General features: G+C 41.1%; 1 protein-coding gene across 1 annotated transcript in view; it reads right to left on the reverse strand.

The window, feature by feature from the left end:
• FREM3 (FRAS1 related extracellular matrix 3) overlaps positions 1-14,022 on the reverse strand; it is a 113,675-nt gene that overhangs the window by 26,152 nt on the left and 73,501 nt on the right. The window contains exons 7-8 of the mRNA XM_065405346.1: positions 4,191-4,340; positions 596-805 (exon numbers count right to left, since the gene is read on the reverse strand). Of these exons, the coding sequence (XP_065261418.1) occupies positions 596-805; positions 4,191-4,340 (360 nt within the window). The remainder of the gene's footprint in view (positions 1-595; positions 806-4,190; positions 4,341-14,022) is intronic.

Raw genomic sequence — 14,022 nt, forward strand, 5'->3', positions numbered from 1 at the left:
ATTAAATAATGTATGGATTTTCCATTTGTTATCTCATTGTAAGCAATGCAAGTCAGTGAAGTAGTCTTACTCCTCAACAAAAGAGGCACTACATGTCGTTTGATAAAGCTGCCTTTGAGCATCAAGATTTGTACAATCACATGCGAAACCTCCTTTGAATTTTGCGGTCCAAACTCTTATACCAACACTGTAGCTGGATAACTCACCACTTTTACAGTTTCGTACTGAAGCCCTCAGTACCATTGACATGAACATTCATTTAATGAGGAAATTCACCCAAGTGCAGCAGGCCCCGGTGAATGAACTTACATGTAACTCTAGAAGGGCAACGTGAGCCATATATACTTGTCCAAAAACACCATCTTCAAACACATAGTGACCCACTGAACAGGCTGGAGTATGGACGACAGACTTACTCCAGCTTGTGCATAGCGTCCATTTTCCATCATGTCAGCTAAGGCAGAATTTCACTATAATGAACGGCAGTACACAATTATACATGTAACAGCTAACACTATTGCCAGAAGATTTCCTGGATCTTGTGTGTGCACTTTAAGTACTAAAAATTAAAAAAAGCTTCTTGCTTTACACTTACAGTCAGTAATGCTGTCATTGATGAAGATGGTAGTTTTGCTAGGCACCCCAAGCACTGCGTTCATGGGCATACGGAGAACCAGCTCAAACTTCTCTGGACCCTCCAGAACAGGCTGCCCCAGGTCATCGAGGATAGTCACTCGGAACACCTGCATCTTGACTCCAGGAGCAAAGTCCAGATTCCGGCTGACGCCCACGTAATCAATTCCAGCTGTTTGGGAAGCAAAAAGTACATGGCCACTCATTGCCATTTATTAAGGTTTTACCATTTACTTGTGGAATATGTTCACAAAATCAAGACAATCTGTGCCTTATTTTTCTGAAGAGTATTTATTTTGGATTTTTGTCACCTGTAAGTTAAAAAAAGAACAACGAGCATAAAAAGCAAAAACAAACATAAAGGTCCTGATCCTCATTTGCACGAAAGACTGGTCTACCCAGCAAGTTACTGTGTGGCAAGCCAGGGTGTGAATCTACAGCGCACTAGCTTGACGTGCAGTAACATCCTGTATGGACACAGCTACAGTGCACTGAAAGTCGTGGAGGGCAGATTGTCTTACTACAGTACTCCCAGCTGCACTCCAGGACTTGCACTGTGCTGTAGCAATGTCCACACCGAATGTTATTGCATGGCCAGTTGGTGTGCTGTAGATTCACAGCCTGGCTTACCATGCAGTAACATCCTGTGTAGCAAGCCCTAAGGCCACTTTACTTCACTCTGGCAGTGCAAAAGGACTAGAAATGTGTCTCTTTACACTGCCAGAATGGTATAAAGTTGCCTTGCTGTAAATGAGAATCAGGCCCATAGTTCATACTGTTTTAAAATAACAATTTGGCCAATACATTGAGCATCATGCACATGGACCGTATTTGCTCTTAATCGTGAAATAGAATTACTCAGTGATCAGAAGCAGTTTCTGAAGTATTACTTCACAGGTTAGCTTTTTAAAAATAAAGGAACAGACCTACAGTAATTCCACACAATCACTTGGGCTGGAAGGGGCTGGTGAAACCCATCTCCAGAACAATGCCAGGATCACTGTATCCCCAAAACATCCTTACCTCAGGATCTCATCATTGTTGACTTTCTATATATATCTATATCTATCTATCTATCTATCTATTAGATAGATAGATATAATTTTTTTTTTACAGTAACTTCAATACTGGTGAAAAGTGCTGGATTAACATCCTCTGGGGATGAATATTCGCTATTCACAGAAGAGGTAAAATAAAGTCTTGACTGGAAGATTTTCATAGATGGTAACTCCACTGCTTCCCTGCCAAGCACGTCCCATAACCAAACTGATTTTATTCTGATTCCACAGCTCTTTGCTCTATTTATTCCAAACTTTTCTCCTTCACTGCACCTTAAATGCACTATTTATCACCTTTGATCAATGAGAGCAATCATTTTCCTTTCTCCCCACAGCAGATTGAACATTATTATTTATACGCTGCTATCATTTCTTGCCTCGGCTATCTTTTCGGCAAACTCTGAAGATAGTGGGTTGTCAGATGTAAATCTTGGCAGAATTTGACTTACATGTTTAGCTCTCTTAACTTTTCTTTACCTTCACATGTATATGTGGACCGCCACATCGTGAGACACTCCAACAGTAGAAAATAGTGTGTCACTGCAACTCTCACAGTTCTTCAAACATGTTATAGGCACTACTTCTCATTAAGAACTTAGTCCTCACCAATTCTGAGCTTTATAAAATGTTATTTTGATTTATAAAATTATTTGAGTATAAAAATGTGTTTGAAAAGTTTCTTACCCAAGCAGGAAATATTTGGTTATCTCACATAGATCCAAATGGAATTTCATCAAACTTTACAAATATTTGGAAAGTATGAGAAATTTCAGAGGAAAAAAATATTTTTTTCAGAAACAGTAAATGCCTGAAAATAAGGGGTTATAACTGAAGTGCCTCCTCACATCAGACATGTAACATCCTGAGTACAACATTATTAAATTGCTTTGTAGCCAGCACAGAACCCTACAGGAATCCAATAGCAAAAAAAGCCTCCATTTCTTCCTGAACTAACAAAGAGCCTTAATATTTACCACACAACGTGTGTGGTTGTCTAATTACTTCCCTGACTCAGGGCTAGTCTACACTGGCAACGCTAAAGTGCGGCCACGACAGCACTTTAACATGCCTTGTGTGGTCGCGGCGCACGCTGGTGCACTGTTTACACTGGTGCTTTACAGTGCTACAACTTGCTGCGCTCAGGGGGGTGTTTTTGCAACGCTGTTACAGTAGTTCCATCCAAACCCTCATTTTTCCTATTTCCCTGTATGGATATCATAAGCTATTTAATTAAACGCCACTTATACCTATTTAAGCCCTTTATTACTTGTTATTTTGGCAACAGCACTGACCATTTATCACACACTTATTAAAAAAAGAAAAAGACTGCTTTCAACTTGATTAATGGGAAGGTCACGGAAGCATTATTTGTCTTTTGCCAGCATATCACCAATGAGGAGGAACAAATTATCCTGTTTGCTGTTTGCTTCCCAATACCTAGCAGTTACCACAACTGCTCTTTATGTTACTGGCTGCTTAATTAAATTCAGACAAACAGCATCCCAGCAAAACTCCATCCTACCCAAATGCTCCCAAAATCCCTCAAAGAGATTGTCTTTACAACCTGGCCGAGAGATGAGCTATTTTGCAGATGCAGTCAACAGGTCTGGGCTACTTTGGATCAAAGTGAGGAAGGGAAGGTCCCAGGGCTCTCATGGAAAATGCAGTGCCAGCAGTTTCCTCTCTAATAACTGAGGGAGATCTAGCTTGTATACCCTCTGTTCTCTGCAGCTGTAGCAATATTAAATGGGAAAAGAGGTAGTCTCTAAGGTAGACCGAGCCCAACCCAGTTAGGGCTTTATAGGTTAAAAAAATAATTACACCTTGAATTCCACTCATGAACCAACAGGCAGCCAGCACAGATCACAGCACACTGGTGACATGTGATCCTGGTGAAATACACCAGGTAAGGAGTGGACATTGGCATTCTGCCCCATGCAGAGCTCATTGCAGTAATCTTATTACGAGGTGACAAAAACATTGATAACAGCAGTGAGGTCTGCATCCCACAGAAGAGGTTATAAACTCTTTACTAGATGCAGCATGAATAAAGCCATCCTGGCCACTGTATCTTATGATCATCTAAAGCAACTGGAGGCCTAACAACGCCCCTAAGTTGCAAACTCAGGTGACCAATGGCAGAGGAACATACTCAAAGGGGACAGTATTGTCTGTGCCATCTGTTCTAGTTGCTTCCCCCAGCCTATCCTCATCACTTCAGTCTTGTGTGGATTGAGCTATAGTCATCTTATTAACATTCATGCCCCAGACTCTACCAGATGTTGGTGAATGAAATCATCTGCACTGTCTGAGTCAGACATAAAACTGGGTATTATCTGCCTGCTGAAAACACCAGACTCCACACTTCAATAACCCTGCCAATAGCCTCACACACATTGAATCAGAGGAGTGTCAAGAATAAACCCTGATAGCACCCCAAGTGAGTACAGATCAGAGAGAAATCTCAAATAAAAAAAAATGTTGTTCAAAGCTACTCACCCTCCGCTGATACTGGCTCAGTTTTCCTGGAACGTGCAGTGACGGAGGCCGGTTTGGAGAGATCTGTTCCAGTTCTCCAGACACGAACTTCAACGTAACCAGCACTTTCATCCACCCGATATTCAGTGTCACCAAAGTATAAAGCAGGTTCTAAACACAGGGAGAGAGAAAGAGGGGAACAGAATGAATACAGGGTAAATTTTCCAAAGAGCTTTTTCCAAAGAGCCTCATTTGTGCACATGTAAATATGGGGACATGTACCTGCACTCTGCAGGCACACACAGCTGGTCACCTTCTACCACCTGTATGCCCACTTTCAATGCTCTTAACACCTACATAGAAACAAGTGTCACAAACTGCACCTGCAAAGCCCATTGACACCAATAGAGTTTGCAAGTATAAATTCCAACACTTGTGAGCACACAGGTATTAAATAACTGAACATGTGCATGCAGGTTAGAGTGTGTGCAGAGGCATGTATGTGCATTTTTTGTCCTCACAAGTGGAGGGCATGCTTTGAAAATGTGCTTTTAAGAGTGAGAAAGTATTACATTTCCTGAAGGTTTCTGATTTTCCCCTCTGTGACTGGGGTAGTTCAGTTTAAGAACCTCAGTATTCATTCTAGCAGTTTAGCTTCACACTAGTCCAAAAACTGTACTGTATGTAGCCAATCTGTGAATCTGTGGGGGTGACCCTCATAGTATCTTTTCTTTTAACTAAAATAAAGTAGAAACATATCTGAAACTTACTATAAAGCAAGTTTAAAAAAAAATCCCCAAAAATCCCAAGTCAAAGGGATATGTGCATTGGGGGGTAGAGTGTGTGTGTCGGGGGGAAGCAAATGGAACTTCAGATGTTAAAACATCTGTTTTTAATTATTATCAAAGCAAAATTTTGACATGGACATAGCAGTTTAAAATGTAATCTTTCTTCTCTCTCTCCTGCGATCCTCCCCCCGCTGCCAATGTGACAAACTGGCCTTAATTTTTAATGGGGAGGGGATGGAGTCTTAAGATCCAGATCAGGGAAAAGGTTAAAGTTAAAATGGGCTTAAGCAGTCACCCTGTTGTTTAGAGTAAGAGATCAAACATCACAAGACTGTTTCAAACTAGCAGTAATTTAGCAGCTTTTAGCAAATCAGGGTGGCTTGTGGAGGTAAGCAATGTCCTCTGAGTCCCAGCCAAAAAGCATGAAGCCTGCACTGGGGGTACTTTGCACTATAGGAAGATATAACACAACGTACAGTGTCTCCTAGCCTCTATTCACAGCTTCAGCTATTTCTGTCATCTAAACAATAGCTGTCTTTATATTATGACATGTATTATCTGAAATCAGGGTTACTACAGCTTGACAAGTTTTTCTCATGCTACATATTATTACTGGTATGTATTAATGCCTAGAATAGGTAACACCCGTAAGATCAAGGTAATACGATCTGTTTTCACACTGAAACCGGCACCTTTTTAATGGTAACCACTTTAGTGGCATGAAAATGTAGATGCTAGTTTAATACTTTGCACTTATACAGTACCTTTCAGAGGAAAGCTGCGTAAGTGCCATTATCCTCACTGAATAGCTGGGGAAACTGAGGCACAAAGGGGCTAAAGCTCAAATTCCTATCAATGGCCAGTATTACAGGGTGGCTTGGTTTTCGGTGCCCAGCTGGAGACAACTAGGGCCTGATTTTCAGAGATGCTGAGCCTGCACAGCGCCCAATGACTTTAGCGGTGGGTGCTTAGCACCTTTGAAAATCAGGTCCTAGTCTATTATGTTGGGCACCCAAAAATGGAGACACTTCAAACTAGTAACCACTTCTGAAAATTTGGGTATAAGTGACTTGTCCAACTCTGCACAGGGGCTCAGTGGCAGAGCCAGGAAAAGAATTTAGCGGTGCCTTTTGAGAATGGGAGCAGCATCTTTCAACTAACCCTTGCCACAGGCATTATCTGCTTCGTATACACACACACATACATACATACAAAAATCAAATAGCCATCTGGCTTAAGTCCAAACATTTGCCATCCAAGCTGTCAGACATCTTTAGGTATATGTGGGAATTGTGTCGAGTCACTGAACTGTGAACTCCCATGTTACTTTACTAACTGAGTAAAACCTAATCATCCCAAGAGACTCTCTGTTGCTGTAGAGGAGACAAGGAACCTAGCAGGCATTATTAAGGAAGGTACAAGTGTTCCAGCTGAGGCTTCATGCATATTTATTTCCAGCCTTTTGACAGATTAGATTTAAATAGACAAAAATAAGTTCTTCCTCAACAGTCTGTGTAGCAGTAAGACTGACAAAATATAGACATTTTGGGATGGAGAAATCCAAGGAGCGATTTCGATATGAAATCGGGGGCTTTTGTTTACAACAGTAAAGGCAGTAATCACTTCCCTTTTTTCCTTCAGAAATGTGCAGACTTCTGTAGCATTCAAAACAGAAGTTTTTGGCGCTCTGATGGATCACATTTCAGGCACTGTGGTGACCATAATTACTACTCCATTAGAAACCCCCACCTCCCCCACCAAAAAAAAAAAATTAAAAAAACCCACCAAAGGTCTCAGGAACCTCCAGGATATTCTGACATTGCTCTAGAAAGTAGATGAGAGTTTGAGGATAAAGTAAATGACTTCAAGGTGCCCTATTCTCCTCCCACAGAATATGAGTTACTCCTACTAAAGTCATGGGGAATTATTCATATCCTGAAGGGGAAGAATAGGATTCCAGATATCTAAATATTTGGGTGCTTCTTCCTGTATTGGATTCTTCCACCAGTGACTAATAGTGCACTATACACCAAAAAAAAAAAAAGGGTTATTTAACAGTGTAGAACATAAAAAGATTAAGTCTACTGAAGTCAATGGAGAAATTCCTGATTTACATCAGTGTAACTGGAATCAGAATCTGACCCATTGACTCTGAATGGACAGGCAATAAACATTTTTTTCAAAAGCCCAATATAAATAGTTTATTGTAATCATTCTAATTGCTTGGGGAGTGCAATCTTATAGAAATTGTGATTTTACTGATCTTGTTCACAAAGTACACTTGTCATTGTGCAATGTATTATAGTCCCTAAAAGGACAGCTAATAAGCTGTGCAATTTCTCTTCCCTTCTCTTCCTCTCCCCCCAAAAAGAGATTGCCCCAGATATTGTACTTATTTGAAATTAGCCTGGTTCATTTGCTCTATTGACATAGAAATTGGCTTTCAAATACCATATGTCCACTTTCTCACAAGTGGATTAACAGGTTTTGAAGTATGAATGGTAAATTCCTTTAAAATTTCAAGAGATCAAGCCATTTAACTTTCTTGCAGTCCAGGATAACTGTCTCGAGCTAAGCCTTCATATGTCAGGCTCAGTGGTGCAAGTAGAAATCATTTCTTGCCGGTACACTGCACTCATGGGAGGGACACATGACCTCCCCACGTGACCCCCACCACCACTCCTCCCCGCCCCGCCCCCAGCCGGGGCCCCCACGCTCTCCCCGTCCCCTCCCCATGATCCACATCCATCCCATGTTACCTGGGTGGGGAGGCTCAGTCCTCCTCCCACTGCACCGGAGACTTCTGCTGTACAGACCCCAGGCAGGAGGACTCAGGAGAGGCAGCTGGTGGAGGGCTGGGGGCTGGCTCCTCCTGTGTCTTTTTGGTATGCCGTACCACCCTACTTATATCTTACCAGTATGGCGTACCGTACCACCCTACTTGCACCACTGGTCGGGCTCCTTAACTAAGAGAAGAGTTTTTTTAATGCACATGTTGTGTCTACAAATACATGTACTGCAAACTCATTACAACTTAAGGGATCAACACTGCTTCCATTGAAAATGAGCCTATAGTTTGGAAATGGGACTTAATGAAAATTTGATTACCTGTTTATTGCATTGTTCTTCCTCTCCTGATGCTTTCTACTGTTTGTCATCTCCATTGTAAAACCTTGTCTTAAATTGGATTGTAAGCTTTTTGGGACTGGCTCATACTGTCTCATATATGTGAAGTGCCTACCGCAATTAGAAAATGATCTAGATTGGGACTTCTGAGCCTAAGTCTAACAACAATGAAAAACAAAAATACGTATTAAAACACTGTTCTTAATTTCTAATATTTGTGATTACTGTAAGTTTCTAAAGGACAAGTAACTATGTACTTCTCATAATTCAAATGAATTTGTTTTTCATGCAATCACAATATGTCTCAAGAGAATAGTTCCTTGTGTTTATGTACATACTGTGTGTCCTTAGCACAGACTTGGAATTTATAGCATTATCAGTATTATATCAGTCTGCGAATGTCTTTTAATCTAGATACACGTATTCTCCTAGAAGTAGCAGACATACATAGTCAGTAGACTATGAAACAGACATGACCTCAAGGAACACGACATTTGTCATGCCTCAATTATTACAGGGCTTTAAATTGCTTGTCTCTGAAACATAATCCATTCTCACTATGTGGACCTAAACATACTGCCAGTACCCTCTATACAGTTGATCTTAAAAATAACTGGAGAGGAACAGAAGCCTATTTAACATATCCTTTCATCTGTCTTGATAACAGATGACCAAAACACAGGGAGCTAGATTCCCAACTGAGTTAAAGCCACATGCTTTTTGTAAAATTATAACTGTGAAGCCAAACCAAACCTGTAACAAATCAAAGTTAATGAGTTAGATCAGGGATCGGTAGCTTGGAGCAGGAGGACTGCATCTACTCCACCAGATCATTTTATTTGGCCTGCTGGTAGGGTCGCCCCTAGAATTTATTTATTTATTCATTTTAAGATTGAGCCAAGGCACTGAGGGAGGTCTTTTAGTACAGCTGCTCCTGACTCATACCGCTTGGCTTGGCTCTGCTTCCCATCAACACTGGCTCCAACTCCGCCTCACGCCACCCAAGTCCAGTGATTGCCTCCCCACTGGCTGATTGGCTCTTCGCTCCCAAACAATCAGGATCTGGCCAGGCCCCACCTAGCAGTGTTGCTACGACCTTAAAGCTGCCCATCCGTGAGCTAGATTACAATCTCAGTGACACTGAGGTAATCCAGAGCAACCCTATGGAAGAAAATGGTCTCATGGAGGGCACACACTTCCCTATGGTTTGTGAGAAAGCCAATGCAAATCAGATCCCATGTTACATCAGTGGTACTTACAAATCCTGCAAAATCTGGTTAGTTAAATCACCATAACACAGAGCTAATTCTGGCCTGGGGAAATTGCTGCTGAGGCAAAGCTTTCAGTGACACTTATTATTAAGACAAAGAAGGGGAGCACCGCGCAGCATAGGAACTGGGGAGAGCAATGACCCTAAGCTGTTCTGCCATTTTAGCATTCATTCATTGCCAGTGTACTGAAGTCACTAACTCTCAGCTCAGTTCAGGATGGCAAACAGCACCTACAGACCATAGCGCTCAATCCCATGGGAGTTATGATCTACTGTGTTTGCTTACAACAAAGTACGCTGTGCTTCTACCTTAGAGCTACAGGGCCAGATTTTGGCCTTTTTGCACTGCTCTGATGGCACAAATGGGTCATAAATTTGTCCACAATAGACATCTGGAGATTCTCCTTGACATGGGTGGGGGCCGTTACAAGAAAACATAATGTAGAGCAGTTCTAACCTGGTTCAGTGCACGTGATGTCGCCATTTAGTGGCTGTCCACAGAAAGCAACAGTAGTACTTTAGTATAGTTGACAAGGCCCTGTGATTTGGTACCAAAATTGCTAGACTGATCCCTGGGGATGACTGTGGAATCTGTATGAGTAAGAGGCAGTGGTTTGTTACATTGATATAATTTGGCAGCTAACTCTAACAGATGAATCAAGAAAGTATGTTGGTCTTAAAACTCTACAACAAGCCATTTGACTCTGGGATCACGCAGACCTAAACCAAGAAATAGACAATATAGCATTTTTCTCCAGGATTTAGTTTGTGTGGCCTTGCCATATAATCCCTGTATGGCACATTCCCCATTTACCAGGGAAGGTTATGTTAATTCTTATGGGGGAATAGGATGAAACTCTACCTTTCTTGTTTGTCCCCAATGACCTGATCAAAGAGATTCCCCTAGTTTTAATGACCATGATTTTTTAAAAATAATTCTTTGCATTCAGGGGACATATGCTAGTATGTCCCCTAAAAATGCCTGGGTAGAATTTTCTATAGAGGTAACTCAATTTACAAAGAAACATATTATTTAGATTTTAAACGGCTGATATTAAGTCAAAGGGGGTGAAGGGATCCCAGCCAAAGTAGTTTATCTTGAAATGCAGCGGATTAATAAAGAAAGCAACTAACAAAGGAGGTCATTCAAGTTTTTTATCCTCTTCTTTCCTATCCCTTTCCCTTCCTGCCAATAAAGAAACTATCAGTTTAATTACTAACCACTTAATTACATGAAGTAGAATGGCTTCTAAGCGAACTAATAATCTTTACTGATGGCCATGAATTGCCATAAACAAACCATTCATTCAAAATCCATATCCTAGTTTTCAAAAAGGCCTATAAAGTGTTTGCTCAGGGCAGACAACCTGGCATTCCCTTAACTATTGAAAAAACAAAGTTATGGTCCTGCAACCTGCTCTATCTGTGATGCTACTCAGGCATTGCCAAAGAGCTGATGAAGATTTTTGCTTGCTTATAAAATTATAAATTGTTTGCACCTCTTTCTTCAGAGCTCATTATTGAACAACTGGTTCCTTTGTTTGGTTACACACAGTTAGACAGCATGTTCCCACATAATATGAAAAAGATACAGAACCTAGAGTTTACTAGGATATGATCAAGGGCTTGTTATAAAACCCTCATTGTCTACTTGTATGTAGAGAACCTAGATCAAAGGACTGGCATTTTGTCTTGACCACCTGTTTCTGCTACTTCTTTAATATTTGAATAAACAATTTCCTTTACTTAAATGCTACCTGTGATGTTACTGGTATGTGGAGTACTAATTAGCTTTAGATATGCTTATGCTTTAAACCTTTTCATCTGTTGAGTTAAATCAAACTGATGCCTATGGAGGCTTCACATGAGTCCCGAGACCTAATTATGAGTTATCTCTGGGTATTTATAACACATATAAGATGTCAATACAGGTACAGAGTAGCATAATGAAGGCCCCAATCCTGCAACAACACTGGCAGGCAGAGCCCTGCATCTGTGTAGAGCCCCATTGACTTCACCTGCACATGTTGTTGCAGGATCGGGGCCTAGGAGAAGTGACAGAAAAGTCTAGTAGAAATATTATTTCAATAAACAATTACAGGGCTCTCTCGTTATAAAGCTCTTCATTTTAAGGAACCACTTGATATATGCCTCTCAACTCTATTCAAATCCATTTCAAGCTCTTTCTAACATTCAGTCCATTATAACATGCAAAATATATATGTATCCCAAGCAAAGATGGGTCAAAACTAGAACCTCAGATCTGAAACCCTTAAGAATCTGAAGGAGTGCATGACTGGATATGAATCAGCTCCCATGATGTTGGTCCCATGTCAGAACTAAAACCTGAAGGAGCCAATGTTTGGAAGCAGCCAAAAATTCCACAAGATTTTGGCTCAAGATGATGAAAAAATCTCATGGAATCTGGTGATCTCAAGATTTTTGAGACTGGGCAGAAATCTCACTGGAGCTACTTGCAAGATACTACTGCTATCTTGTACCCACCCTAAACCTAACATGGACCTGTGTCTGAACACCATCTCTTCACCTTTTCTCTGGCCCCAGTACTAGACTTACAGAAAGGGAATACTGCCTCAAATTACACTGGTCTACAATTTTTGAGAAGTCGTCTGCTTCAGGGATAAAATGTGCTATTTATTATGTATTTTGATGTGCTGAATTTAAATATAACAATTAAAACAACTGATTGGCTACTGTTTCTAAGATATTTAAGTTTTTACATTTTATGTCTATGTATATTGTGTAGATAGTAGAGTTTTAATCATAAATTGTAAACCTAGGTCTTTTCATGTGTTTATGGTTGCTTTACATGATAATATTTCACCTGTCCTGTTTATGTAACACTTTAAAAATCAGCAAAAGGGTTATATAAATAAAATTTATTATGAAACAAAAGGCAAAAAACTATTATGTACATAGTTTAGTCCTATTCAGTGTCTACTTGGCGCTTCTTGGCTTGTCTCTTGTATTCATTAAATGGAGCATCTCTTGTCACTGTCCAGCAATAGTCTGCAAGCATTGATGGGCTCCATTTGCCCTGATAGCGTTTCTCCATTGTTGCAATGTCCTGGTGAAATCGCTCGCCGTGCTCATCGCTCAGTGCTCCGCAGTTCGGTGGAAAAAAATCTAGATGAGAGTGCAAAAAATATATCTTTAGTGACATGTTGCAACCAAGGCTTTTGTATGCCTTGAGGAGGTTTTCCACCAACAACCTGTAGTTGTCTGCCTTGTTGTTTCCGAGAAAATTTATTGCCACTAACTGGAAGGCTTTCCATGCCGTCTTTTCCTTGCCACGCAGTGCATGGTCAAATGCATCATCTCGAAGAAGTTCACGAATCTGAGGACCAACAAAGACACCTTCCTTTATCTTAGCTTCACTTAACCTTGGAAATTTTCCACGGAGGTACTTGAAAGCTGCTTGTGTTTTGTCAATGGCCTTGACAAAGTTCTTCATCAGACCCAGCTTGATGTGTAAGGGTAGTAACAAAATCTTCCTTGATTCAACAAGTGGTGGATGCTGAACACTTTTCCTCCCAGGCTCCAATGACTGTCAGAGTGGCCAATCTTTCTTCATGTAGTGGGAATCTCTTGCACGACTATCCCATTCACAGAGAAAACAGCAGTACTTTGTGTATCCAGTCTGCAGACCAAGCAAGAAAGCAACAACCTTCAAATCGCCACAAAGCTGCCACTGATGTTGGTCATAGTTTATGCACCTGAAAAGTTGTTTCATGTTGTCATAGGTTTCCTTCATATGGACTGCATGACCAACTGGAATTGATGACAAAACATTGCCATTATGCAGTAAAACAGCTTTAAGACTCGTCTTGGATGAATCAATGAACAGTCTCCACTCATCTGGATCGTGAACGATGTTGAGGGCTGCCATCACACCATCGATGTTGTTGCAGGCTACAAGATCACCTTCCATGAAGAAGAATGGGACAAGATCCTTTTGACGGTCACGGAACATGGAAACCCTAACATCACCTGCCAGGAGATTCCACTGCTGGAGTCTGGAGCCCAACAGCTCTGCCTTACTCTTGGGTAGTTCCAAATCCCTGACAAGGTCATTCAGTTCACCTTGTGTTATGAGGTGTGGTTCAGAGGAGGAGGATGGGAGAAAATGTGGGTCCTGTGACATTGATGGTTCAGGACCAGAAGTTTCATCCTCTTCCTCTTCCTCGTCTGACTCAAGTGAGAATGATTCTGGTGCATCAGGAACTGGCAGTCCTTCTCCGTGGGGTACTGGGCGTATAGCTGATGGAATGTTTGGATAATGCACAGTCCACTTTTTCTTCTTTGACACACCTTTCCCAACTGGAGGCGCCATGCAGAAATAACAATTGCTGGTATGAGCTGTTGGCTCTCTCCAAATCATTGGCACTGCAAAAGGCATAGATTTCCTTTTCCTGTTCAACCACTGGCGAAGATTTGTTGCACAAGTGTTGCAGTATATGTGTGGGGCCCACCTCTTGTCCTGATCTCCAATTTTGCAGCCAAAATAAAGGTGATAGGCTTTCTTAACCATAGTGGTTATACTGCGCTTTTGTGATGCAAAAGTCACTTCACCACAAACATAGCTGAAGTTATCTGCACTGTTCACACAAGTACGAGGCATCTCTGCTCACTTTGGCTAAACAGAAAT

The sequence above is a fragment of the Emys orbicularis genome, chromosome 5, assembly GCF_028017835.1.
Source record: "Emys orbicularis isolate rEmyOrb1 chromosome 5, rEmyOrb1.hap1, whole genome shotgun sequence".
Lineage (NCBI taxonomy): Eukaryota > Metazoa > Chordata > Testudines > Emydidae > Emys > Emys orbicularis.